This window comes from Alternaria infectoria, assembly GCF_024043175.1.
Source record: "Alternaria infectoria strain BMP 0036 chromosome Unknown scaffold_7, whole genome shotgun sequence".
NCBI classification, from domain to species: Eukaryota; Fungi; Ascomycota; class Dothideomycetes; order Pleosporales; family Pleosporaceae; genus Alternaria; species Alternaria infectoria.
The window spans coordinates 602,790-629,713 of NW_026250696.1; the positions used below are offsets into that span (position 1 = coordinate 602,790).

Consider the following 26,924-nt stretch of genomic DNA (forward strand, 5'->3'; position numbering starts at 1 on the left):
CACATGGAGAGCTTGTGCAAACTCTATATATCTTCATACAGAACGTGATATCCGAAAAGAATATTGGGTTGCATCCTACCGCCAGGTGAGAGTACGCAGGTACATTCTGCACGTACCTTCAGGACGACTCAGTGAAAGAACCACTGACTACCCTATTACCTGACTCACATCGATCGCGCCTAACTGAACAACTTTACCGACGCACTTGCTTCCCCACTTCACATGTCGTACATCCGAAACAAACATATCATATCATTATGGCGCCGATCCCGATCGCCACCGCCAGCGCCCTTCACTCCGCCAATGCGATAACCCGCCCGCTTACCGACAGCAGAGCCAGCGCTTTAATACTTGGACCGGGACTTTACCCTCATTTTGTCAACTGGCAAGCCAACATCGACGACCCCGAACAACAGGCGCTCTACCCGACCTGGCAAGCATGGATAAAGACCGTATACGCAGTTCAGCAAGAAAGCATCGGCGGTATACCCAGTCCGCCAGTCTTCAAAGCGTTTATGAACACACCGCGCGTTAAAGAGCATTTCCACGGTCGTGACGAAGACCTGTCCCACATCTTCACGGACGTCGACGACGAAGAGGCAGAGAGAGGACCATCGGACCTCCTCGTCGCGCGCGTCTGCAAACACACCATCCACCCCGGTAACCCATGCGTCGAAATCGGAATTTGTCCAGTCTGCATCATGAAACAATGTCTCGCTTCTCTCGAACGCATCGCGCATGTCTGGCGCATCGTCGGTGGACCTTATAGGCCAGGTCGAAACGAAGCGGGGGTGCATATTATTGACCCTGAAGAGTATGCGATATATCTTGCGGCGAAGGGGTTGTGGATTGTGGAGAAAAAGAGGTGGGCGAATTTGGTTGATACGTATGAGGATTTCGCGATGGGAGAGAGGGCGTGGGAGGAGGACTCTAGACGGGATGGTCTTGCGGTCCCGGTGGCGGTGACGGAGGCTAGTAGCTGTATTGAAGCGCTGGAGCTGGCGGGGCAGAGTCCATTCCTTGGGGAGGGGTGGAGTGATGTCTTCGTCCCGACGAAGCATTCGAGAAAGCGCGGCGCGGGGGACGAACTGCGAGGCAGCTCTATTAGCAGCGATGAGCTGCCATGTTCTCCACTCAAGGCTCCTGAGATGGATTCAGAAACGTCACGGTACTCCAATGGGGCTTCCGATGGGACAGAGGAGGCAGACGACAGTACCGCAGACTACTACCTTAGAGACCATTCAGACTCGCCGCCTGCCGACCGCGCAACCGTCCGAGCGGACTCTCCGACTGCCTCTCCCCGATCTAAGACTTCCGCCAATTCGACCGTCTACACATCTTCCCCCCCACCGCCATCCTCTCCACCCCAAAGTCGGTCCTCTTCCTTTGTACCATCCACTCCCATGATCGGCGTATACTTCCCGGACGACCTCCCCTCTCCCTCCACCCGACGGTCGTTGTGCTATAACCGCACTTCTAAGTCCTACGAGAAAGGCAAACACGCAAGTCCATACGGTAGTACGAAGGTCGATACGAGCTTTGCGAACAACTCCGCATACGACGAGTTTGGAGTCGCCGAAGAAGAAGAGCTGAAAATATTGACAGCGGCTCAAGATGAAACTCCTCAAACGGATGAGGACATGAACAAAGGTCGTTTCGCGGGTTTCACAGACGTGGATCTAGACACGGAAGATGAGGGGACGGAAAGTGAGTGGAGCGATACTACTGATGAAGGAGATGGGGAGGAAGATCTCATGATGGTTGTGGGTAGGAGCACCGTGGGTGGAAAGCGGCTGCCGGATCAAACAGGGGAGGTGAATTTCCAACGACCGGTGTTTACGTTTAGTTGGCCAGGCCGGGGAGAAGTGGACGAAGAGGGCGATACAGTCTCTGATACAGTCTCTGATACTAGTTCGGATGAGTTTGATGACGATGAGGTGGAAGAAGCGATGCGGGATTTGGATGATGTGGATGTGGTATCGCTGGCCGAGCCGGATCTCCAGGCAACTCCTCGTCGCCGAAGTCATGACGAATTAATCGAATGCGAGGAGGTGGATGAAGAGGAACGCGTGAAGAGATCGCGCCTGTAGGAAAGGCTCCTTTGACCGCTGCAAGCGTTGGATACTGGGAACCCGACTGGAAAGCTATTCATACATACGAATTCGGAAGAGCGTCGTTAGAAATGCCATTCATGATCGAAAATTCGGTTCTTGTTTAGTTAAGGTGTGTAAAGTGCCCAACCTACAATGTTGCAGTTATCTAGGTATACAGTAAAGTACCAGTGTTATTGAACTGTCTAAGAGTTAGCTCCAGGCGAGTCAGGTAAGCTACAGATCATGATCAGTCTCCAAGCCATGGCCTTGAACGAAAATTCTCTGGAAAACGGGTTACGGAGTTTCCAATTGGGACGCAGATTCTAGAAGGTTACACTTTGTAAGTTGCGAATGGGCTTGTTGAAGTTCAGCAAGCTGTCTTCATCACTAGAAATAGCTATCAGACGTCGTATAATCATCGAAGAGAGTGTGGCATGCTTCGCGCACGGGACGATGCAGGTGTGATGTAAGAGACGCGCCTGCTCCAAAGATGAGGCTCGTCGGCGGCGGATGTTTGGACCTAGCGCAAGGCGGTGGCCAAAGCGCCCCAGCTCGGAGTGTGGATCTCTACATCACTGACGAGCCGCAACACGACCAGACAACGTCGCCGCCCCATCCCACACCTTCCCCTCTCGCATCCGATACTAGTACTCGCTGTCTCTAATTCACCTGGGAGATAGCAAATACCCCGACACCCGACAGATAAACCCCACGACCCCGCCACCATGTCTAGCGGAGAAGTGCTCAAGGCCGACAAGGACTTTACCAAGGAGGTCGATGCGGCTATCCCAGAGGCGGAGAAGCTAGCTTCTGTATGTCTGATGGCTATCAAAGTTGAAGCGAAGCTAACATAGTTGATTAGAGCAACCCGCAAGCTGGAATCGACAAGCTGCTCACGCTTGAGAAGCAGACCCGCCAGGTACGCATCCACGTATCCCATGCGCATGAGCATATTCTGACTAATTCCAGGCCTCAGACCTCGCCTCCACTTCCCGCGTCATAATCGCCATCGTCACAATAGCAAAGAATGCGAAGGACTGGAACTTGATGAACGAGCAGGTCCTGCTCCTCTCCAAGAAGCATGGACAGCTGAAGCAGGCCACCACCAAGATGGTGCAGACAGTCATGGGATTCTTGGATGAGACTCCAAACCTAGAGACAAAGCTGTCCGTCATCGAGACGCTACGGACAGTCACAGAGGGCAAGGTAGGCGACCCCAACGAACAACATGCAGGCTGTTGCTAACACGATGGTAGATCTTCGTCGAAGTCGAGCGTGCCCGAGTAACCCGCATCTTGTCCAACATCAAGAAGGAGCAGGGCGACATCGATTCAGCGACGGATATCCTTTGTGAGCTGCAAGTCGAGACCTTTGGTTCCATGACCCGTCGCGAGAAGACCGAATTCATCCTACAACAAGTGGCGCTATGCATACAAAAGGGCGACTGGACACAGGCCGGTATTCTGAGCAGGAAGATCAGCACACGGTACTTTGCGCGGAGACCGAAGAAGACCCCCGAGCAGCTGGAGAAGGACCAGAAGGAGCGCGAAGAGAAGGAGAAGAACCGGAGCGCCGACGACCCGCCCATTGAGCCTGAGGACGATGTAACGGACCTGAAGCTCAAGTACTACGAGCAGCAGATTACCCTGGCCAAGCACGACAACAAGTACCTGGACGTCTGCAAGCACTACCGACAAGTACTGGATACCGAGGCTGTGGAGGAGGACCCCAACAAGCTTCGAGCAGTATGTTCAGAGGCCTGGTCACATTTGCAGCTCTTACTAACATAACTGCAGATCCTCCAGCGCGTCATCTACTTCATCATACTCGCACCGTACGACAACGAACAGTCCGATCTCATCCACCGCATCCAACGCGACTCGCGCAACTCTCAGATCCCACAAGACGCACAATTAGTTAAGCTCTTCACTGTGCCTGAGTTGATGAGGTGGCCGATGGTTGCGAAGCAGTTCGGGCCTCACCTCACGGAGACTGATGTATTCGACGCGGAGAAGGACGACTCGGATGACCCCAAGGCATTCCAGAGGTGGCAGGATCTCCGCAAGCGTGTCATCGAGCACAACGTTCGCGTCGTGGCCAAGTACTACACACGTATTCAGATCCCACGCTTGACAGAGCTGCTAGATCTGACCGAGGATGAGACGGAGAAGAACATTAGCGAGCTGGTGTCTGCAAAGACCATCTACGCCAAGATTGACCGACCCGCCCGCATCGTCACTTTCTCGAAGCCCAGGGACGCAGACGATGTGCTGAACGAATGGAGTGGAAACATGAAGAGTTTGTTGGGTCTGCTCGAGCGCGTTGACCATCTCATCACCAAGGAGGAGATGATGGCGCGAATTCAACCCACAAAGGTGGACAAGAGCAAGGCGGCCAAGGGCAAGGCGAAATAGGATTCGCGAAGACCCTCAGGTATCGGCAATCGATGCACGAAGTTTGGGCAGCAATTGGTAGTCTAACAGCCTTGCAAGGTACAGCACTCACGATGATGATGGATGAGAAGTGGCACGATAGTCTATGAATGAGTGCGTATGCAAGATGACCACGAAGTTCAAGTGTTGACCGATGCGCTGCATCGGTTTACGCTTGACAAGTCGGACTGCTGGTCTGAGCGCATGAAGGTAGAATCAGATAACCTAGGCATCTGCTGTAGGATAGTAAAACAAATGAAAGCAACCGCTAGAACAAGAATTCGTCATGAAATATGTGCATCGTATAACACTCTCCTTCGAGCGCTTCTATTGTTACTGATGGACAGCATCTGCGCGTTGCATCATCTGCCAAGCCACTTAAGTGCCGACGCGGACTAGCGCAACGCGTCCGACGCGTCCCTTCCTTCCCCGGGATTTGGCAGCGACAGCCGTTGAGAGCACTAGACTCTCAATACCTCACTTTGTGCATCCCCATACCACCGCAATCATGGTTCGTGGCGTGGAAGGCAATGAGATGTCGACACCTCGCGCTTCACAGAAGAAGCAGCCCGCCTCCGCGTCGCAATCGGCCAAGGGCCAAAAGTCCATCCTAGGGTTCTTCCAGAAGAAGTCTACCAACTCACCAAGCCCCGCGCCGTCCGATGCCACACCAGTCAACAAGACGCCTACATCGAAATTGGCGAAGAAGGCCTTCGACAAGCCGCCTGCCGCCATCACTCCCGTACCAAGCAGCGACGCTCCCGATTACTCGAGTCCCATCAAACAGGAGCATGAATTGACAGTGGGGAGGAACAAGGAGAACATACTGGCCAAGCATACAGATGCCATTCCCAGTAGCCCAACACGCAAGGTACGCGAGACGTGCCATTGCGTACCCAACTGCATTTACTGACATTCTATTTCAGGCACGAAAGCCCGTCAACTACGCCGAGTCAGATGACGACGACGAAGATGTGCTGGGTCCAATTGCAAACAATGCGAGAGGTAGAGCTACGAAACGCCAGCGAGTCACCATCGAAGACGATTCAGATGACGAGTTCGGATTAGACGCGGCCACACAGAAGGCAATGCTCGAGGAAGACGACGACGATGTTGATGACTTCGTTGTCCCAGACGATTCCGATGAGGAAGTCGTCTCAAAGAAGCGCAAACGTTCAGCAGCACCCAAGGCTCGTACTAAAGCATCCCCAGCATCGTCACCACCTATGATCGAGGCGAAGGATGAAGAGGACGATGGCGACGTCGTAATGAATAGCACGTCCACCGCACAGCAATGGATTTACGATCCGGAAAACCCAATGGTGTTCAAGCCTCGCACAGCTGTACAAGCAACGAGAAAAGACCCCAGCAAGAAGATCAAAGAACGACCGAGCGCTTCTGAACCCGAGACGAGATACCCATGGCTCGCACACCAGATGGACGCTGATCGGCATCCAGTCGATCATCCCGACTACGACCCCCGCACACTTTTCATCCCCCCAGGTGCTTGGGATAAGTTTTCTGCTTTTGAGAAGCAGTATTGGGAGATTAAGAGCAAGTGGTGGGACACCGTCGTCTTCTTCAAGAAGGGCAAGTTCTACGAGCTCTATGAGAAGGATGCTTCTATAGGCCACCAACTCTTCGATCTCAAATTGACTGATCGGGTCAATATGAGGATGGTCGGTGTACCAGAGGCTTCCTTGGACATGTGGGCTACCCAGTTTGTAGCAGCAGGCCACAAGGTTGCTAGAGTTGACCAAATGGAGTCGGCTCTAGGCAAGGAGATGCGTGAGCGTGACGACAAGGGCAAGACGCCAAAGAAGGGTGGCAAGGAAAATAAAGTGATCCGAAGAGAGCTGGCTACAGTACTCACTTCGGGTACACTTGTGGATACCGGCATGCTTCAGAGCGAGATGTCGACATACTGCATGGCCATTAAGGAGATCGACCGCGACAACCTGCCAGCCTTTGGAATTGCCTTTGTCGATACTGCTACTGCACAGTTCCAGCTTTGCGAGTTCACTGACGATGTCGATATGACCAAGTTCGAAACCCTCATTGCGCAGATGAGGCCCGGTGAGCTACTCCTGGAGAAATCATGTGTGTCTGCGAAAGCTCTGCGGATACTCAAGAACAACACGCCACCCACAACTATCTGGAACTATTTGAAGCCCAACAAGGAGTTCTGGCCAGCAGACATCACCATCCGAGAGATTGAAGCGAACAACTACTTTGAGTCACCCACAGAAGACAACATTGAGGCATGGCCACCGGTCCTCCGTGAAGCCCGAGAGCAGGAGCTGATCATGTCGTCATTTGGTGCTCTTCTTCAATACCTGCGGACGCTGATGATCGAGCGCGATCTGGTCACACTCGGAAACTTTCAGTGGTACGACCCCATCCGGAAAGCCACAAGTCTGGTCCTCGACGGCCAGAGCTTGATCAACCTGGAGATTTTCGCCAACACGTTCGATGGATCAACCGAGGGTACTCTGTTCGCTATGCTGAACCGCTGCATCACCCCATTCGGCAAGCGATTACTGCGACAATGGGTGTGTCATCCTCTCGCAGATGCAGCCAAGATCAACGCTCGCCTAGATGCTGTTGATGCACTGAATGCCGATTCTACCATCATGGACAATTTCAGTGCGTCCCTTAGCAAGTTGCCAGATCTCGAGCGTCTCATTTCTCGTGTGCATGCGGGCCGATGCAGAGCGCAAGACTTCCTCAAGGTGCTGGAGGGTTTCGAGCAGATTGAGTATACCATTAGCCTGTTGAAGCAGTTCAGCGAGGGTGAAGGTATCATTGGTCAACTTATCTCCTCTATGCCTGACCTGGCTGCGTCTCTATCCAAATGGAGTTCAGCTTTCGATCGAGACATCGCACGGAAAGAAGGACTACTCATTCCTGAGCCTGGCATCGAAGAAGACTTTGATAACAGCCAGGAGGAGATCGACACCTGCAAAGCAAATCTCGATGTATTGTTGAAGAAGGCCCGCAAAGAGCTCGGCTCTAATGCTGTTCAATACAACGACATTGGCAAGGAAATTTACCAACTAGAGGTACCCAAGAAGGTCAAAGTTCCCAACAACTGGGATCAAATGTCCGCCACTGCCAAGGTTACTCGCTACTACACTCCCGAACTGAGGAAGCTGGTGCGAGCACTACAAGAAGCGCAGGAGACGCATGGTCAGATTACACGCGAAGTTGCCACTCGCTTCTGCCAACGCTTCGATGAGGATTACAAGGTCTGGCTCGCGGCAGTCAAGATCATCGCTCAACTGGATTGCCTGATCAGTCTCGCAAAGGCGTCTGCTTCACTCGGAGAGCCCAGCTGTCGTCCAGTGTTCGAGGAGGGTAACCGAACTGTCGTTGAGCTAGAAGAGCTTCGTCACCCATGCATGCTCAACACAGTCGACGACTTCATTCCCAACGACATCAGACTAGGCGGCGACTCTGCCAACATCAGTTTACTGACTGGTGCCAACGCAGCCGGTAAATCGACTATCCTTCGTATGACTTGCATAGCGGTCATCCTCGCACAGGTCGGTTGTTATCTGCCTTGCACATCCGCCAGACTCACACCTGTCGACCGCATCATGTCCCGTCTCGGCGCCAATGACAACATCTTCGCAGCTCAATCCACCTTCTTTGTCGAGCTGTCAGAAACACAGAAGATACTTTCGGAAGCGACTCCTCGATCTCTTGTTATTCTCGACGAGCTCGGTCGCGGTACATCCTCTTACGACGGTGTGGCCGTTGCGCAAGCCGTTCTGCACGACATCAGCACACGCGTGGGCTGCGTCGGGTTCTTCGCCACTCACTACCGTTCTCTAGCTAAGGAATTCGAGTTCCACCCTGAAGTCGTGAATAAGCGTATGCGGATTCACGTGGATGATGCTTCCAAGTCCATCACCTTCCTCTACAAGCTTGAGGAGGGTGTCGCCGAAGGTAGTTTCGGTATGCACTGCGCGGCCATGTGCGGTATCCCAAGCAAAGTCATCGAAAACGCAGAGAAGGCGGCTAGAGAGTGGGAGCACACGAGTAGGCTGGGAGAGAGGATGGAAGTCAACAAGGACGAGGGAGGTGTTTACGTGCCGCTGGGTCTACAGAGTGACGTTGCTTGGACTCTCAGGGAGGGCTTGGAGGGAATCGGTGATCGGGCGCTGGATGTGCTGCTCGAAGCTATCTCCGCGCTCTGAGTGTCTGATATGTGAGAAAAGCATGTAAGATAGATGTATCGAAGGCGCAACATGGGCGATCGGGAATGGGATGTATTCATATGGGAAAGAGGGATCGGATCTAGGTCAGGCTAGCGTTCTGCTGTAATCATATCCCGTAGTTAGCGTATCGCAAGCCTGTTCACACGTTCAGAACATCTCGTATCCTGGCGGTGACAATGCCGCAAAACTTGACAGACGACTCATTTTTGTGGCAGCCTGGAGGTAGTCAGTATGTCTCACGATGTCACATTTTCCCGGCAGGCCACGTGAAGTACACCAGGCATATATGAAATTTGATGAAAAGACCACAATCACTACGATGTAGTCGTCAGCCCACCCCATGAAAACGCCATACAAGCCCACACTTTTCCCGCATCTCAACCGAATACGCATGCAAACGCCATCGCCTTCCCATCACTAGCCCCCCATCTCCCCCAAGACACCTACTCATCCTCCTCCAACTGTACCGTACGGTACCCGTTAGACGCGTTCCTTCCGGTTCCCTTGGCAGCACTAAAGGTCTCGATGCCATCGAGGAAACCGTAGCTCATGGCATCGCGACTGGGGACATCTTCCTCGACGAGATCAAAGCCATCGTCAAAGGCAGGCTCTTCCTTCTTGACCTTGGGACCGTTGAGGCCGAAGTCGTCGTCATCGTCATCATCATTGTTGCCGTCGGACGCGGAAGAAGCGGGCTGGCGGGCGGCACGGCGCTTGGAAGCTGAGGCGGGAGCAGCGGCAGTGGCGCCTCGCTTTTTGGGGGTGGAGGTGGCAGTGGCGGTTCTGGGGCGGCCGGAGCGTGACTTGGGAGCGGGACTGTCCTCGGAGATGCCGGCGGTCTTGTTCTTGAGCTTGCGCTTGATCTTGCCCATGGTGAAGCCCGCGCTGCCGGGGGTGTAGCCTGTTAGGGCGGCGAGCTTGTTCATGTCGACCTGAAGTGAAGTGTTAGTTGAGTGTGCTGAGTGGATGGGATGGGAGGTATACCTTGGGCTCTTGCTCAAAGCACTGCCATGCTAGGGCGAGGACCTCATTCTCGCGGGGGGTTAGGTCGTCTTTGGCCATGATGAATGTTGGTCGTGCTGATAGTGTTGTAGTGTTTGTAGTTGTCGGAGTCCGAATCGGAGTACTGGTGAGAGAGTGGTGGAGGAGTGAAGAAGGCAGAGAAAGACGAGGGGATACGAGCCTTATATGCTGGGCTAGAGCAGCGAGATGGCAGCTTTAAGCAGTAAGGAAATTACTTTTCTGTAGCTACTCGTAGTCGCGGTGAGAGTGATGAGAAAAGGTGAGGAGAGCTAGAAAAGCAGCTTCACCTCGCTTTTAGTGGCCCAGTAGATTACTGTGTGGCAGCATATGGTGCAAGTGAGTTTGGTTGAGAAGGATACCACGTGTCTAGGCAGCCATATCCGTAGGTGCGAGGCATTTTGTCTGCGCTGGACGTCGAGTGGTATCGTTAAGTTCCCGAAAAGCTTGGCGTTGTTGACGACGAGACCTTTCTGGTTATGCCATCGAAGGTCACGCTTGTTTACCACAGGACATTGCGCATATCTTCCGGTCTATTCTCGAGTCGATTAAAGATGACGGGGCATAGGCCAACGTACGAAGAAGCTATATCCTACGTACTTCTTTACCCAGCAATTCGGGTCTCTCCACGTCCAGCTCATCCCGCAATGCTGCGTATAGCGAGTCTCCTAGAATAATGGACAATCCCAAACTCCAGACCAGCGTGATAGCATAGAAGAAGTTGGCGTTTCCCGATCCTGCGTAAATCCAAAGATGGTAGAAGGCAGGGCCCAGGAACGATGTGTATAAGATAGCGGACGAAGCCAAGAACGTGTAGCGCATGACTGGGATACAGTTAGTATTTCTATATGAGTTTGAAAGAAAGTAACACTCACGAGGGAACAGATGACGGAACATGGGTACCAAGGACAGGTAGAGCGCAGCATCCGCTATGCTCGGGTATGGTGTGAAAATGGCGAACACGCCGGTCAAGCTGCAAGCAACGAACAATGGCTGCTTGTGAAGGCGAATGGTAAGACCTGGCATATACGACGCCGCGTGTAGCCAGAATACGCCGAGGAAGAATTCGCGGAAAGAGTCGAACATCTCAATGAAGAAGTACCACCAAAGTCCAACATTGGGCGTAAGGTCAGGCAGAAGAAGGCGCACACCGTATGTCGCCGAGAGGAAGTCCCACGAGCCCATCAAGAATGCAGAGCCAGTGAGCAGGACGCCTATTGCGCCCGCAATACCAAAAGTATGGGTTATGATGAAGGACGCAACGTCTGGCGCGGTATTCTTCTTCAAAGTCTTCGCATCGTAGAGGAGAACCATCAGTGGAGGGAAGAGAAGTATGGGGTGCATGGCAAAGTACGATGCGAAAGCTGTGGCCAATATGAAGGTGAAGCTGGCTCCTTGGGACGCCTTGGCCATGGCTGTGAGGATGAAGAGGTTCGTCAGGGCCGAGGTGGAGCGCGCGACGCAGGTCAGAACTGTGAAGGGATTGAAGAGGAAGCTGGAAGATGTTAGCATGTGTTGTATAGAGAGGCGGAGTAATCGTACCCTGCTGCAATAGCCACACTACTCCATCTCAAGTCCTTCCGCGGGGAAGCAAACAGGCGCGTGACTGACGCGAAGCCGCTCTCTGCCACCTGAGCCAGGGCATTTGCGCTTAGTAAGTCGACGATGGTATAGAAGATGTTGATCGCCAGCGGGGCATGGGCCGGGTTGGGGAAGAGGGAGAAGAGCGGCAGCAGGAGGGGCGCCTGGTGGTATACGCCGCCGTCGTAGGGAGAGACATTGTGGGTGTAGAGGAAGACACCCTCTTGCACTGGTAGGTGTCAGTAATGCTCGACACAGACCATCCCAGGTACATACATCTCTTGAAGCTCGTCACTGGTGTTGACACCTCGACACGTCCGGCGAGGAGGTCTGGCAGGGCGGGAAAGACAGTGAAGAGGAGCAGGCGCACGGCAGCGGCGGCTGCAAAGAGCAGCATCTTGTGCTGCGTGTCAATGGCCATGGTGACTATGCGCTATGCACTCATTGGCTCCATGGCGGTTCTCGACACCTCGGCGCTGGAGTTCTGACAAGATGCATGTCGGTGGACCCTGGTCGCGCTAACGCCGGATCCATGTCCGCTAGTTGGCCGCATCTCTAACTTTTTTGCGCCCGCCAAAAGTTCGACCGTCTGCACCGACAGAATCGCGATTTGATCCTCTCTCTACAATGGCTGGTCGCTCAAAAAAGAAGGGTGCGCATTGCCGTCAATCATCGAGAGAAATATCTTGCTAATCCGTTTACAGGCACCTCCGGTGCGGCCAAGAACTACATCACCCGCACGCGCGCCGTGAAGAAGCTTCAGATCTCGCTCCCCGACTTCAGACGACTATGTATCTTCAAGGGAATCTACCCCCGTGAGCCGCGCAACAAGAAGAAGGTCTCGAGGGGCTCGACCGCCGCCACCACCTTCTACTACACCAAGGATATCCAGTACCTGCTCCACGAGCCGCTGCTGGCCAAGTTCCGCGAGCACAAGGCTGTCGCAAAGAAGATCGGTCGCGCCCTCGGTCGCGGCGAGTCTGGCGATGCATCGCGCCTCGAGAAGAACCTTATGCCCAAGGTCAAGCTCGACCACATCATCAAGGAGCGCTACCCTACCTTCGTCGACGCCCTGCGCGACCTCGACGATGCCCTCTCCATGCTGTTCCTCTTCGCCAATCTCCCCTCCAGCGACCACGTTCCCGCCAAGACCATCGCTCTCTGCCAGCGACTGACCCGCGAGTTCGAGCACTACGTAATCACTTCCCACGCCCTCCGCAAGTCCTTCCTCTCTATCAAGGGTATCTACTACCAGGCGACGATCCAGGGTCAAGACATCCTTTGGCTGGTACCGTACAGGTTCGTCCAGCGAACAGGCGGCGATATCGATTTCAGGATCATGGGCACTTTCGTCGAGTTCTACACGACCCTCCTCGGCTTCGTCAACTACCGCCTCTACACTTCGGTCGGCCTGGTATACCCCCCCAAGTTCAACGCAAAGAGCGACGAGCAGGGAGGTGAGCTTGCTGCATTCCAGCTTGAGGGCAAGGCCACCGCTACGAACGACGCAAACGGCCACGATGAGAATGGTGCGGTCAACCCTGAGGCACAGGCGATTGCGGACAGGCTTGCAGCTATGCCCGATGCTGAAGAAGAGGAGAGCACCACTGCCGTGGCCAAGGTTGTCACCGAGGACGACGAAGAGGAGGCCAACGACGAGATTGACAAGTTCGAGCCTACTGCGCCCGACGCCGATATCCTGCCCCAGCCTCAAGCAAGCAGCGCCGAGATCGCATCCTTGTTCGCGCCCTTCACCTTCTATCTGGCACGAGAGACACCCAGAGCATCGCTCGAGTTCATACTGAAGGCATTTGGCTGCAAGCGAGTGGGTTGGGACGGAACGCTAGGCGACGGCGCTTTCACAACCAACGAGTCGGACCCGAACATCACACATCAGATCGTCGATCGACCTGCGCTTTCCAACGGTGCGCCTGCACAGGAGGACGGTGCTGCTGCTCCCAAGGCCCAATGGCCATACTCGATGATGCCTGGACGCACCTACGTCCAGCCACAGTGGGTATGGGACAGCATAAACCAGGGCAAGCTTTTGCGACCAGATCACTACGCCCCTGGCGCAGATCTGCCGCCCCATCTCAGCCCTTGGGTCAAGCCAAAGAAGGGCGAATACGACCCCAACCTGCCTCTCGCGGCACAACAACCAGAGGGCGAGGCTGAGGCGTTTGAGGATGATGACGAGGAGGCCACTTTCGACGGTGATGAAGACGAAGACATGGACGCCATCGTTGACCGTGAAGGCTCAGTGGAAGTTGGCGAGGGCATGGATGTCGCTGACGACTCTGAAGACGACAGCGATGACGACGAATCAGACGAAGCTGGCGCGGGTGGTGAGGAGTTCGACGGTCTTGACTCCGATGCCGAGTCGGACATCTCGGAAGGAGAGGCTGCCCGTCTTCAGCACCAGCGTGAACTGGAAGCTGAGGCCACTGGCAAGAAGCTCGAGGTCAAGAAGCCGACCAAGAAAGAGGAGAACGCTGTCATCCGCAAGAAGGCAGAGAAGAAGAAGCGCGCTGAAGAGGAGGAGCGCGAGAGGCAAAAGATGATGTTGTCCAACAAGAAGCGCAAGCTGCTCAAGCGTATCGAATACGGAGAGAACAAGCGCGAAAACGAGTCTGAGAACCTGCGCAGAAAGCGTGCGAAGGTTGAGAAGGCCAAGGCTGCTGCTGAGGCCCTGTAGGTTCGAGTATGCGTATATGATGCATCAAAAGCTTGGGCCGGCGTTCTTTGGGCAGGAGTTTGGCGCGCTTAACGAACCTCTATATGCTGCATGTAGTAAATCGATACCTTTTCTGGCTCTACATCATGGCCGTAGCTGTTGAACATCTATCCAACGAATATGTTGTGATCGCTGGTTGGGACGCACGGACTGGGGCTGTCAGACGCGTGGCGCAGCGGGATTGAACCAGAGAACAGAACAACTCGATGACTCAAACTGAGGATATATGAACCACGGCTGCACTCATACCACACTTGACCCTCTCACACTCAAATATAAGCCCACACGATCAACACATGCCCTGTTTAACAGCATGTAGCCATCGCCCACTAGTCCGCCAATATTGTACGATGGTAGACCAGCACCGCCTACCAAACTCAACCATAGTTGATATTGCAACAACGACAATGCTCAACCTGTACAACATGACATAAACAATTTCTCTTTCCTGCGCGTCAGGCCATTCCTCACGAACGTATGTTTATACTACAATAACCCCCTCTTTCGGCTCTTCCCACAAAGACGTCGCAAGAGCACGCAATACGCCGCAGGTCAACTCGAACACAAAGAACCGAAGACGGAAAGATGAATCAATAACAAGACCCGCCGTCGTTCTCGATCTGCTCCACGGAAAAAACCCAGATCCACCATCGTCGCCGCTACCTAAAAGCGCAAAGTGCCGAGCCGCTGCCGAATAGCACCACCTTCCGGGAAAATTGTTCATACTCAATTTTGCTCACTTTAGAACTTTCTGTGGCATAGAAGTTTGAGAAGGTATAGAGACTCTTTCAAGCAGTATGGAGGCGAGGCTGACACAAAAAGACCAACTGGGGTCACTGCTTTCACCTGGAGCAACAGGCTGCGCCGTCACGTGATCGCGCGTTCACTCCGGCAAGAAGCTTGGTTGCTATTGTGGTATCGCGACAATAGGCTCGGTTGTGGTCACCCAGCTGCTGCTTGGACTTGATATCGGTCGTGATCCTGGGACTACATCTGCTCCTACTACCCATACGCTTTATTTCCTGTACTCGACACAGCGATCTGAAGTCAGCAATACCTCTCATCGGACTTCACGTTAAACCTCCGGAAACCAACGTATCCAGTAAAAGGCTACAAGACATTCCAATCTACAACCAGCTATGGCAACGTCACCACCAACCCCCCTCTTCCCCTCCCTCCCCCCAGAGCTCCGCAACGAAATATACGCCTACCTCTCCCAACCAACCTCCACTTCCATCCCAACAAACAACCACCTCCCCCTCGGCCTCAAAACCTTCACCTGCAAACACACAACCACAACCCTCATCCCCATCCACCACAGCACCCCCAGCCTCCTCTCCCTGGACCCCACCCTCATCCCCGAAAGCCGCGAATACGCCTCCTACCTCCTCTCCAACAGCCTAACCCTCCTTTTCTCCATCCACTTCCGCGGCCGCATAAACACCTTCGTGCCCTCCGACTGGGACAAGAAAATCCAAGCCCATTTACGCAAATTGGCTAAATCCTTTCCGTGGTTGGGGAAAGTGGCGAGGTATGAAGTGCAGATACTGTGGGAGCCGGTTGATGGGGCGCTGAAGAGTAAAGGGGGGAAGAGGTGTGCGGGTGATGTTTGTGCGGGGTTGGTGAGGGGGGTTACGGGGTTGATGGATGGGGAGGTGGGGAGGAAGAAGGGGTGGTTGGGGGTGGGTGTGAATCTTGATCATGGGTTTGCGGTTGGGAATGCTTTTTCGGATACGAAATTCGGACTGAATAAGTTTTTGGGTGAAGAGTTGGGGTTTAGGACGGTGGTGAGGGAGGTTAGGAAGACGGGGATTCCACACCACAGGGGGGCTGAGCCTCTTCATTCGGCTTTTCGTGCGGTGGAGAAGGTGGGCACGCCGGAGGAGAAGAGGTTGATTGTGTTGGGCGAGGGGAGCGTGGGGTGGTCTGACTTAACGAAGGGGCCGCTGGTTGTGAGGAGGACTACGGGCGTGGGGCTGAAGGGGTCTACGACGGAGTTGGGTAAAGACGAGATGGACTTCCCCATGTGTCATCTCATGGCGGAATGTTCTAAGATGTAGTGAAGACTACGATGCAACATCAAGATTTCTACGAATGGCTATTGCTCATCCCACCAGCTACCAATAAGTTTGTTCTGGCTGGCGCAGTAACGATGGAAGTCGGTTACCACATACATAACTACAGACTTTCCAATTTACACTATCTTGCCATCCAACACCCCGTTCCCAGCTCCGAGTACAATTTCTTCCTATGCTCCCCTACTCCGACACTCCCATCTACCTGGCCATCTAACCCACCTCTCTTCTTCCCCTCTCCTCCAACTCCCCTCTCCTCCAACTCCCCTCTCCTCCAACTCCCCTCTCCTCCAACTCCCCATCCACCACTATCCCATCCGCCATATCCTCTCTTTACGCCCAAGCTCCCACCAAACTCATCAGAAAGGCCCCAAGGAACACAAGCAAACAAGCATACACCCTGCGCTTGCCCTTGAGCACCTTCCAACTCTCATCACTCAAAAAGTCCTCCGACATGAGTTCCACAAGCGAGGCGAAGACGAGGAAACCAGCCGAGATAGCGTTCATGATACCGACGACGAGGAGACCGACTTCAGAGTCGGGCGAGTACAAAGTGTGTGTCGCTATACCGATTGCCATGCCGCCGGGTGTGCTGGGTATTGTGTTAGCGGGACGGAATAAATTGTGGATGGAGCGAGGACTTACGTGCAACCATACGCGAGAGCCATAAGCCAAGGCTGTGCAGCGCGTGGCTTCCATTTGATGTCGGCGATACGTACACCGAGGGCAAGGCCTTCGAAAGTTTCTATCGAAGTCAGTATACAGGCACGGTCGGTTTAGAAGGGTGACCTACGATGAAATACGATAGCAATCAGTAGCACGGTGAAGTCGTTACCAACTGAAACAGCGAGCGACATTCCAATGAAGATGCTGTGGAACAAGATACCCATTTCCAGTAGAAACACCTGCATAATGGCTTTCTTGTGGATTTGCTCTGGGGTGAGCACATGGTCGTGCTCTCCAGTCTCTTGGTCCTCCTCGATAGCATACTCGTCATTCGCTTCCTTGCTACGGGCGCCCGGGGTTTCCGCTTCAGATCCGCCCACGGATTCAATGGCATCGAGTCGCTGGCCATCCTCACGGTACCGGGAGAGCGTTCTACTAATGCTCCCGACTCTTCCACGCAAGACGCCTAGATCGCGGACTCGCATGCTGGTATCCGAGTAGGTTCTCTGCATTGCCGGTTGCGGAGGAGCAGGCGCTTCGTTCTCAGTCTTCGGTTCTTCTTTGCGGCGAGACACAGCCTCCGCACCCTCGTTACCACCGCAGACATGTTGGGCTGGAGAAAAGATCATTTCGATTAGGGTGACGAAGAAAACGCTAGCTAGCATAATCGCGCCCGGCATAGCCTGATAATCGGTTGTCCAAAAGCTTGACAGACATGGGTCGTTCAGTGAGCCAAACGCGGTAGGAAGTAAATGGACGAAGGCAGTCGCGACTAAGACACCGGTGCCGAAATGCTTCGCGCCGAAAAGGAAGGCAGGTGGGATGCGCAGGCGCGGGAACTTGAGGACAAGCATTGGGAAGGCACATCCAGTGCCTGAAACGAAAAGAATGATGAAAAGACCGGCGACATGTAGGCCGAGATCGTAGTTGGGTTGGGCTTTGCCATCTTCGCAGGTACTACGCCTGGGAAGACGCTGGTTTGTCGGGTCTGGGAATTCGATGTTAGTGTTGACGCTTTGACGCCATTGGGGCTGTTCCATCTCACCTTTTGGTAAGAAAAACTTGGGCGTGGACAGATTTCCGGTAGCATAGGAGATCAGCATCGAAGTGCAGATTACTGATACCAGCCACTTTACCCAGCTGAAGATAGTGGTGGTGAGGCCAGCTTGGTGCTCGCTCACGTGCGCGATTGTTCGGGTGCAAGGTCCTGCAAAAGAGTCAGCATCTCAGCCTCCATCGTTGAGTCATCACGAAGCTGTAACGAACCTTTTGGGGACCCTTTGACACCCTCCCCAGTGTTGCTTGGCTTTCTCTTCTCCATCTCTTGGCCATTGAATTCGTCGAGTTCACACCGCCGCAAACTCCGCGTGCCGCTGCGCAGTCGATCTGCTTCCCCCAATTCTCTTGCGTTCGCGATGCCGTTCAGATCCTCGCAGGTCGTCAAATCAGCAGCGAAACGTGGCGGATTCTGGTTCCATCCGGGGTTCCAAAGCACGTCGTCATCGGTTCTGGAAGGGCAGTTCATTTTGGGACCTCGGTTGCCAAGCTCTCCTTTCCGTTCGTGGAGACGATCAAAGGTGCGTTCGGTGGTAGTGACAGCGGTCTAGTCCAGTGGAGCGCGAACGACGAGTTAATATGTTCGAAGGATGACGTGGAGATCACTGGGGATGGAAATAGTCGGGAACATATGACAATCCCAAAGAACTAGCAGTGGTCACTATGGTCGGTTAGCGGCTCTTCCGTCTTGTCGTTGCCCAAACAGAAGCCAGCGCCGAGTGCCAAGACGACCGACCCCAGGCCCGCCACGCGACAACGGCCGAACGGGTGCTCCTTCTTTTCATGGGTCTTGTGTACATCAGCTGTCACTGTTTCAAACTTCATCTTTTGGAGATAATGTATAGCTATGTTTGTTCTCATCATTTTGTCAACAGCTGCGACCACTGCGACCGGATGTTCGGCTTGCGCTTCGACACGTAATGATGCGCGGCCGGTGGAGATCACGAAGAAGATCGGATCCGATGTTGCCCGAAGTAGAGCGATGAGTACCCAGCCGTGCAGCCGATGCCGATGCGGTAAAGTCTGGGGTAGTCTGGGCCATGTAGTACTCTCAATGCTGACTACAATACGCAAAATTATCTCTCGTTTGGATGATACATGCTGGCGTTGCTTTCAACCTTGGAAGCAAGACCTTGGAAGAGACGAGATCCACATTGTGATCTCTCGAAAGGGGAATTTTCTTCAGCGGGCGAGTGAGCACGCGACCTGCGATCAGCCTAAGCCACGTCTATTCAAAGTCTGAGTAGGTGGTCCAAGACGTGTAATGTATGATATATGTAATTCTTCAAACGATTTTTAACGCGTGTTGAAGCGTTTTCTCATCTCTGTGGTGTCTATGGGTATCTCTCTTCACTGCGCTGTGGTCGTTTCCAACACTTCCAGCGCACCGCCAACCAGGTGCAAGCTTCCAGTCACCAGCACCATGACTTCTGCATCAGCCCCGGCTTCCTTGGCATAGTCTTGCGCCACCTTTCGTGCGGTTACGACTGCCTCTTCGATTGTGCGCAGCACATGCACTTCTGCAGTGCTGTCTATCTCAGACCATGTGTTCGCGAGCGCCTTCTGAACTGCCAGCGTGTCTACGTCCTGCTGATTGGTGTTTATCGAAACGAGGTCAGGCTTGTACCCCTCGCTGAATGTTTGGTTGGTCGTAAAGATGACATGAGTGAAAGGAGACTGTGATCCCGAAGTGATGCCGCTCTGTAGGGCTGTATACAAGGCTTTGGCCAGCGCATTCGCGTCTCGTGTCTGTTGGTTGAAGATCAACATCCGAGGGACCTTGAATTGAGAGGTGGCAGTGGAAGTCGCCAGTGTTATCTGCTCCGCGAACCATTTGCCAGTGACCTCTATGCTTTCCATAGTGTGGGCTCCGTCGATGTGCCATGCGACGTTGGTTTCGCGTCTGATCTCGCATCTACCAGCCCATCGCACTTGTTCCAGACCGCGAATGAACTCAGAGGGGAGCTCAATATGCGGAACAATGGTTGGGTCGGGTACAGAAGTGTGCCCAAGTGCTCGCAGATGCGCCGCTGCGGCAGCTATCGCCACGGACGCGTTGATCTTCTGGAAGGCTGCACCTAGCCCAAGCTTGATCTCGTTGTTCGCTAAAGCTGGATGCACATCAATAGTGTGTAGCTTCGCGCCCTTCGCGGCTGCCCGCTCTTCCAAGACTGTCATAGCTTCCTCCTTTTGGCGCACTGTAAATGCGGTACTGCCTTCCTTAAAGATCCCGGCTTTATGCCAGGCTATCTCTGGAAGCGTAGAACCAAGCATCGCTGTATGGTCTATTCCTAGCGTTGTGACGGCTGTGACGGTGGGTTTCGTGAGGATGTTTGTACTGTCGAACTCGCCGCCAATTCCACATTCGATAACAGCCGAGTCCACACCCTCCTTCAGGTATGCGTGTAGCGCCATGAGCGTCAGATAGCGGAAGTATACTGGCTTTGTAGGGACCTCTGCTGGCGCATTATCCGCTTTTGCCGCTGCTTCCAGCTTGTCCCACACCTCGAAGAAGTATTTCGCGAACTTCTCCTCTGATATCGGTTCATTATCGATCTGTATGCGCTCGCGTACGAATCGTAGATGTGGGGAGGTATAGAGACCGATTTTCGAGGGTGGGGTCTGCGCGTCGCCGGGGTTCGTGTATTGTGACAGGATAGACGAAATGAAAGCGCTTGTAGAGCCTTTGCCTTTGGTGCCGGCGATGTGTATGGGTTTCAGCCGGTCGAATGCTGAGGGCTGAACGGTTCGTCAGTCGCGGTCTTCCGGTGGGATCATTGGGAGCCGCACACCTCATATCCAGCTTTGCGACACCATTCAATCATCTCCGGTATCGCTTGCTGGTTCATACCTCGGCCAGACTTGCGAATCGCATCCACTATGGAGAAGTTGGACTGAAGCGTGTTCAGTGCCGCAACCGCAGCCTGTGATTATCAGCTCAACCCACATGCGCACTGTTGCTGACGTACCGCATAGTCGCGCTTCTCCATTTTGACAGCGCTGTGGTAAAGACGAACGATTGGTGAGCCGCGCAAGAAGCACGTGCGTGTCCGGGCTATGAACATGAGGGCATCTCGAGTGATGCTTGGGAGGCTGTCTGACACTTTTGTTCGTGAGAATACCGCCGATAGCCGATGACGCATCAGCTCGGACCCTCGTTCTGAGATGCCTCAATGGGGCCTGCGATCCCCTGCATATCTCTCTATACCTTCCTTCACTACCAATGGGTCAAGGTTGTCTGCTCAAAGACTGGAATGGATGCCATAAGTTCAGACCCGTCACTTGCGCCAGATTACGACTTTGTCGTGCTGCATGCCGGGCAGTTCTTAACGCGTCAAAACGCCACTTGACGAACAGTGAACGAAACACAGCCTTCCAATTGTATGCTTTTGCTCAGAGTCGCTGCCTTCGTCTCTGGACTTGATCTGCCTTCTGATTCGCAACAGGTAAACACGGTGAAACGCGTCTTGGAAAGCGTGGTTGTACTATTTACATTAAAGTACATAGTAGCGTGCATCAATTGACCTATTGTAAAATCAGGAAACGATCCTATTGTTCGTCTCAAAGTTACTTCCAAGCACGCTCCACTGGATGCGATGTGATTGTCCGGTTGAAACACAATACCAGGGTTCAGCAAGAGCGATCCGGGCACCGGAAGTAGTCTAGCTCCGGGGTCAAAGCTCTCTCACTCGATCCATCCGTGGATCCTCGCCGACAGCCAATCCATTGTTTCGACCACAGTCAGCGCCTTTTATCAAACACTGCGCTTCTTCTTCCTCCTTCTCTTTTCCCCATTATTGCGCGGTACGGGAAAACTCATTGATCGACTTCACTACTCCCGTGGCGCATCCGAACACGTTCGCAGCTTCCCAGATTACGCGCCCCTGTCCGTGTCGCGTCGCCCTCACCAACGTCGCTCACCTCCCCTATCACAACCACACGCGCAGCCATGTCGGACTACTCTAAGATGAAGAACGACGAGCTGTCGGCGCTCCTCAAGGAGCGCAAGCTACCTCACACCGGCAAGAAGGCAGAGATGGTCGAGCGCCTGCAAAAAGACGACGAGAAGTCTGGCGACAAGCCTGCCGCTGGCGCTGAAGATGAGATTGACTGGGACGACGAAGCTGATGATGCCGTTGCTGCACCAGCTGCTACCACCACAGCGACAGAAGAGACCGTCATTCCTAACGCAGAGATTGTCGCAAACGCTGGAGGCGAAGGCCAGCCACCGAACCCGCAAGCCGTACCCAACCAAGTCGCCGACATCGACCCTGCGCAAACCGACGACCTGACCATCGATCCGCCCGCGGAAGGCGCCGCCGAAGCCAGCACAGAGCCCAAGCCAGAAGAGAAGAAGGAGCCCACTCCTGATTACACACGTGGTCTTGCTGCCACCAACCTCGACGAAGAGATTGAGAAGCGTAAGAAGCGCGCGTTGAAGTTTGGTACCAAGTTCGAGGACGATGAGGGTCTCAAGAAGCTGGAGCGCGCTAAGAAGTTCGGAGAGGTCGGTCCTCCCAAGGGTCTCGATGAGGCTCTCCCAGAGCGCCGCGAGAAGCGCCAACGAGAGGCCGGTGGTGACGAAGCTGGTAGCAACAAGCGCCGTGAGGGGCGCCGCGACGGCGGACGAGACGGAGGTCGTACTGGAGCTCGTGGAGGACGGAGAGACAACCGCCCTCGTAGCAGGGACAACCGCGACAACCGCCCACGCGAGAACAGGACTGGCGGTGGTCCTGGCGGAAGCTGGATGAGCGAGAAGGACAGGGCCGCTGCCGAGGCCAGGAAAGCCAAGTTCGCAAAGCCAACCGCTTGAGCTTGGAGACATGACATCGATTGTTTTCTGGATTTAACTTCCGAGCGGCCGACGAGCGACCTCGAAGACGGACCTTCGATACGGCGCCTGGACTCGGACTCGGTGGAAGAGCTTGGACAGCACCGGCGCACTCCTTGTATAACATATTTTGCGGGCTACATTCTACCAAATTTGCCGGACCATCTGCGATTGTCGCTTTTTCAGACACATCACGGATACATCAATTCAAAGCTCATTAATCTTCACCGCCGCTTCATCGTCTCTTCGCGATTTACTCTTTGCATATACAGCTACTTGGACTTATATGACGAGCCTATGGCATGTCTGTCCGTTGCCAAAAACATGAAGCTGCCAGCAGACCTTGTCTACATGGCGCAGCTGGGTCAGTGGTCGACGACGCACGGAAGCCGAGAATTGGTTACCACATGTGACAGATCTATTGAGCAGCTCCGCCCATACTTCTGGTCGCAAATCAATCTTTGCAGCACGCCAACACTTGAACGCTCGCATTCCGCGTTCGTTCACAGCCAGCCACGCATCTGCTGCGATGCAAGTGCATCGAGTTTCACTTATCTAGTGAACGTACATTGCAGTTCTAGAAGAACCGCATATAGATTAAGTGATTGTGAGGCAACCAAGCGCTGCTACAAGCTTCGGTTGCAAACACGCCGACATTGTGGTCGTCTTTGGTGATGCTAGTGCCGCTCAACGCCTGCGTATTCCCGACCTCGGCATGGGACTATTATCCCCGCACACCAACTAACACCGCCAAAGAGGAAAGAAAACGCTTAGCAAGCGTCACCGTTAAATGGCTCTCAGGCACTAAGGGTGTTTGTGGGGATATTTAGACGGTGGGAGTCCCCGCGCGTAAATTCCGCGTTTCTGATCTGCATTTGTTGTTTCACCTCCTCGACTTCCGTTGATGTGTTGCTTGGTTGTTTTGACATCAGAATCAACAATCGGACCGCAGCCTACTCTGACTACTTGTTCTGGAACTTTGGACGTGCTGCATGACTCGGAACACAGAGACCGGAATCGGACAAAGAGTCGGAACAATCGTATGATCGGCATATACCCATGGGAAGAAAATCGGTGACTAAATATTGTGCACCGGCATAGCTAGCGGAGCTTTTAAAGGGTCGCCCCGTAGTGTTGAGAATCAAGAGGCTTGACGACACATCTCTTCACTCAATGTCGCAGTCAGATGTTGAAGAGAAACATGTCGTTAGAGACAAAGCAGTCTCGCAAGAAGACATGAGCCGCCCGTCGTCTTCGATCCACGATGACATCCATCAACAAGAGGAAACAGCAAGCAACCACGAGGTAGCAGGAGACAAAGAAGCGCAAATAGACGCAAGATCGACATTCACTGCCGAATCCGCTATTCCTCCACCTCCAGATGGCGGACTCCATGCCTGGCTGAAGGTGTTTGGAGGATTTATGATATACATCAACATCTGGTACGTTAACGCTTGCATCATCTCTACATCTCAGATGAGATGAGCTAACACTACTACTCACCTAGGGGCTTCACCCTAACCTACGGCGCCTTCCAAACCTACTACCGCACCACGCTCCTCACCTCCTCTACCCCCAGCGCTATATCCTGGATTGGCACCGTACAAGCCTGGCTGCTTATTGTCATCGGCACGCTGTCCGGGCCCTTGTTTGATCTCGGTTATTTCCGCAGCATGCTGCTCGTTGGCAATTTTCTAGTCGTGCTAGGCATCATGATGCTTAGTCTGAGTACGCAGTACTGGCAGGTGTTTCTCAGTCAGGGCGTGTGTATGGGCATGGGAGCTGGCTTGTTATACATACCTAGTTTGGCCATGGTGGGAGTGTGGTTTAGCAAGAAGAGAGCGTTGGCTATGGGTATTGTTATGAGTGGGATTGCTGTTGGTATGTCTTCCTCAGCACCATCTCTTTCCAAATGCAATGCAACACGACTAACAGCACGACCCCAGGAGGCGTAATCTACATAATCATGTTCGACCGCCTTACCAAGACCGCTGGTTTCCCCTGGGCTATCCGCGCTATAGGTTTCGTCGCTTTAGCCGCTGCTCTCCTTTCCATTCCCGCTCTGCTCTCTGGCTCCGCGTGGTTGAAGCATAAGCGAAAGCGTCGTGCGCTCTTCGATAAGTCAGCGCTCCATGACCGTCTCTTCCTCGTCTTCACTGCGTGCTCTTTCAGCACTTTCCTCGGCTACATTGTGCCTTACTTCTACATCCCGACGTATGCGCGCGAACGTCTTGGCAGCTCGGAGAGCACGGCGTTGTATATGCTTGTGTTGGCTATAGCGGGCAGTTTCTTCGGGAGACTGGTCAGTGGCGTCGCAGCGCATTGGGTCGGGGCTATCGTCACATGGGGACTTTGCGCGTTTGCGAGTGGGTTGTTGGCACTGGCTTGGATCAGTATAGAGACTGAGAAGAGCTTTATTGCTTTCAGTATACTGTGGGGTACGTTGCTACTATTACCTCATGTGTCACATTGGACTAACTATGAACTTAGGTTTCTTCTCTGCGGCTCTAGTCACTGTACCATCTGCGGCTTTCGCAAACATCACGCCTGATCTTTCGCGGTTGGGAACGAGGCTGGGCATGAGTTGGAGTGTGTCTAGCATTGCTACGCTTATCGGTGCGCCGATTGCTGGGGCTCTACTCAAGAAGACGGACGGACACACCAACTTCATTGGGGTGCAGGTTTGGAGTGGCGCTTGTTTGATGGTGGGGACGGGTTGGTTGGTGGTGCTTTGGGTTGTTACTGTGAAGTCGCAGAAGAAGGGTTGGAGAGTTTAGCACATGGATGGGATGGGCCTATGATGTCTTTCGAAACTCAAAGAACCCATTTGAAGAAACTTTTTCGACATCTCTATGAGCATTTCATCAATACGGCAACGTAGTCATCATCTCCGATCATTGTGAATGGGATGGAAGCTGATATCGTAGCTCTCTAGTTCGACTTTGAACCCTCAAATTCGGTAGAGTGTGCTAGTTTTGCTGCTTCGCTCGACAAGCCGTGACGGAAGGAACCGGTGGCTTGCTTCCCAGCTGCTGCACAGGCAGGTTTTGGTTTCGGTACCTAGGTGCCATACCGATGACGGCCCGCAATCGGCCCTATATCCTGGCTCGTATCAACGACGGAGTGAACGTCAGCGATGTCGTTGTGTGATGGTTTGCTGATACTATCATGAAGGTGGGACGCTGATGTCTCCCGATCGCGCTTGCATCTCTAACAAGTCCTCACACTCAGTAGGGCTTACTAAAAGCAAAAAGCATATGCGAAAGTGAAGCGTTTAGATCGTATCGTACTGGGGGCCTACTTCCTTCCACAAAAGCCGCTCGATCACGGCTCCACATCTGCAGCCCCTGGATCTTAGCCTCTTGGAGTGCGACAGCCGATAGCAGAGTATGATACGCTCATTCATCGTCGCTTGAATCTAGATGATGTCGCTTAGCCGTCCTAACGCTCGTGTTCTGCCGTACACGAGACGCGTGGGTGGCGCGACGCCGTGAAACCCAAGATCCTGCATCACGCCTGCACCCCTACTACTCATTATCCATGTAGCGTGATATCACACCGCTATAGCGTCGGTGCGGAACGGGTCGCTGACCACGATCCCCGCGGCGCGTCGTGCGTTAGTCTTCGTTTCGAGATCTCTTGGGTCCTTCTTCCTTCATCCCAGCCGAAATGAGCTAGCGAGTATCCTTGTTCGCGTGGGGTTGTTGACGTCTCATTACCCTTCTATAGCTGTGCAACGAACCTAGCGAGCGCGTCATCGTGTGTAGCACGGGAGTATGACCTACATGAATGCATGTAATACATCAATAATCATACGACATTTGTCTGGGCAATATCGTTGACCTCACAGCTGCCAGGCTGAGGGCGCATCGCCGAGAATTCTCGGCATCGACCATGCTCAAGGAGACGTTTCTAAAATGGAAGGTAAAAGCGGCAGTGCTATACCTACTGGATCTTCATTAATTCTTCCAGAACCCCCGTATCGCACGTTGGGCACCGAGGAAGTCCGCCCCGTCGTGGCTCGTAACGAAGACGATCTAACGTTCAGCCTGCTTTGTGACAGATAAGATTAGGCGACCCGGAGACCCGGAGACCTGGTCAACATTACTTGGACGTCAGCCTTCGATACACGAGATCACTGCGGGCGTTTACTCTGAGAAGAGTGGCTTCATATGCGATTTCCCTTACACAGATCTTCTAGAATTCAACCAAC

At 53.6% G+C, this 26,924-nt stretch overlaps 10 protein-coding genes across 10 annotated transcripts; 6 read left to right on the forward strand and 4 right to left on the reverse strand.

Annotated features, from left to right (window-relative positions):
* Positions 1 to 257: 257 nt before the first annotated feature.
* On the forward strand, positions 258 to 2,090 carry J4E92_005076 (uncharacterized protein; the record flags this gene model as incomplete). Its single annotated transcript, XM_051496460.1, has 1 exon — positions 258 to 2,090. One exon carries the CDS (start codon positions 258 to 260, stop codon positions 2,088 to 2,090), a length of 1,833 nt encoding a protein of 610 aa, XP_051353180.1.
* Positions 2,091 to 2,818: 728 nt separating this feature from the next.
* J4E92_005077 (uncharacterized protein) lies at positions 2,819 to 4,507 on the forward strand (the record flags this gene model as incomplete). The annotated part of the gene is made up of 5 exons (XM_051496461.1): positions 2,819 to 2,905; positions 2,956 to 3,012; positions 3,063 to 3,299; positions 3,350 to 3,838; positions 3,890 to 4,507. The coding sequence occupies 5 exons, from the start codon at positions 2,819 to 2,821 to the stop codon at positions 4,505 to 4,507; spliced, it is 1,488 nt and encodes a 495-aa protein (XP_051353181.1).
* Positions 4,508 to 5,033: 526 nt separating this feature from the next.
* J4E92_005078 (uncharacterized protein) lies at positions 5,034 to 8,727 on the forward strand (the record flags this gene model as incomplete). The annotated part of the gene is made up of 2 exons (XM_051496462.1): positions 5,034 to 5,396; positions 5,452 to 8,727. The coding sequence occupies 2 exons, from the start codon at positions 5,034 to 5,036 to the stop codon at positions 8,725 to 8,727; spliced, it is 3,639 nt and encodes a 1,212-aa protein (XP_051353182.1).
* A 464-nt stretch (positions 8,728 to 9,191) lies between these two features.
* Positions 9,192 to 9,810, reverse strand: J4E92_005079 (uncharacterized protein; the record flags this gene model as incomplete). Its single annotated transcript, XM_051496463.1, has 2 exons — positions 9,192 to 9,680; positions 9,733 to 9,810. 2 exons carry the CDS (start codon positions 9,808 to 9,810, stop codon positions 9,192 to 9,194), a joined length of 567 nt encoding a protein of 188 aa, XP_051353183.1.
* A 543-nt stretch (positions 9,811 to 10,353) lies between these two features.
* On the reverse strand, positions 10,354 to 11,770 carry J4E92_005080 (uncharacterized protein; the record flags this gene model as incomplete). The annotated part of the gene is made up of 4 exons (XM_051496464.1): positions 10,354 to 10,592; positions 10,644 to 11,263; positions 11,311 to 11,578; positions 11,626 to 11,770. 4 exons carry the CDS (start codon positions 11,768 to 11,770, stop codon positions 10,354 to 10,356), a joined length of 1,272 nt encoding a protein of 423 aa, XP_051353184.1.
* A 206-nt stretch (positions 11,771 to 11,976) lies between these two features.
* Positions 11,977 to 14,044, forward strand: NOP7 (mRNA-binding ribosome synthesis protein nop7; the record flags this gene model as incomplete). Its single annotated transcript, XM_051496465.1, has 2 exons — positions 11,977 to 12,001; positions 12,054 to 14,044. 2 exons carry the CDS (start codon positions 11,977 to 11,979, stop codon positions 14,042 to 14,044), a joined length of 2,016 nt encoding a protein of 671 aa, XP_051353185.1.
* A 2,447-nt stretch (positions 14,045 to 16,491) lies between these two features.
* J4E92_005082 (uncharacterized protein) lies at positions 16,492 to 18,349 on the reverse strand (the record flags this gene model as incomplete). Its single annotated transcript, XM_051496466.1, has 5 exons — positions 16,492 to 16,750; positions 16,804 to 16,903; positions 16,952 to 17,812; positions 17,870 to 18,031; positions 18,091 to 18,349. The coding sequence occupies 5 exons, from the start codon at positions 18,347 to 18,349 to the stop codon at positions 16,492 to 16,494; spliced, it is 1,641 nt and encodes a 546-aa protein (XP_051353186.1).
* Positions 18,350 to 19,230: 881 nt separating this feature from the next.
* On the reverse strand, positions 19,231 to 20,870 carry J4E92_005083 (uncharacterized protein; the record flags this gene model as incomplete). Its single annotated transcript, XM_051496467.1, has 3 exons — positions 19,231 to 20,619; positions 20,673 to 20,804; positions 20,850 to 20,870. 3 exons carry the CDS (start codon positions 20,868 to 20,870, stop codon positions 19,231 to 19,233), a joined length of 1,542 nt encoding a protein of 513 aa, XP_051353187.1.
* Positions 20,871 to 21,829: 959 nt separating this feature from the next.
* J4E92_005084 (uncharacterized protein) lies at positions 21,830 to 22,693 on the forward strand (the record flags this gene model as incomplete). The annotated part of the gene is made up of 1 exon (XM_051496468.1): positions 21,830 to 22,693. One exon carries the CDS (start codon positions 21,830 to 21,832, stop codon positions 22,691 to 22,693), a length of 864 nt encoding a protein of 287 aa, XP_051353188.1.
* Positions 22,694 to 23,884: 1,191 nt separating this feature from the next.
* Positions 23,885 to 25,488, forward strand: J4E92_005085 (uncharacterized protein; the record flags this gene model as incomplete). The annotated part of the gene is made up of 4 exons (XM_051496469.1): positions 23,885 to 24,153; positions 24,219 to 24,592; positions 24,658 to 25,149; positions 25,202 to 25,488. 4 exons carry the CDS (start codon positions 23,885 to 23,887, stop codon positions 25,486 to 25,488), a joined length of 1,422 nt encoding a protein of 473 aa, XP_051353189.1.
* Between the last annotated feature and the right edge of the window lie 1,436 nt (positions 25,489 to 26,924).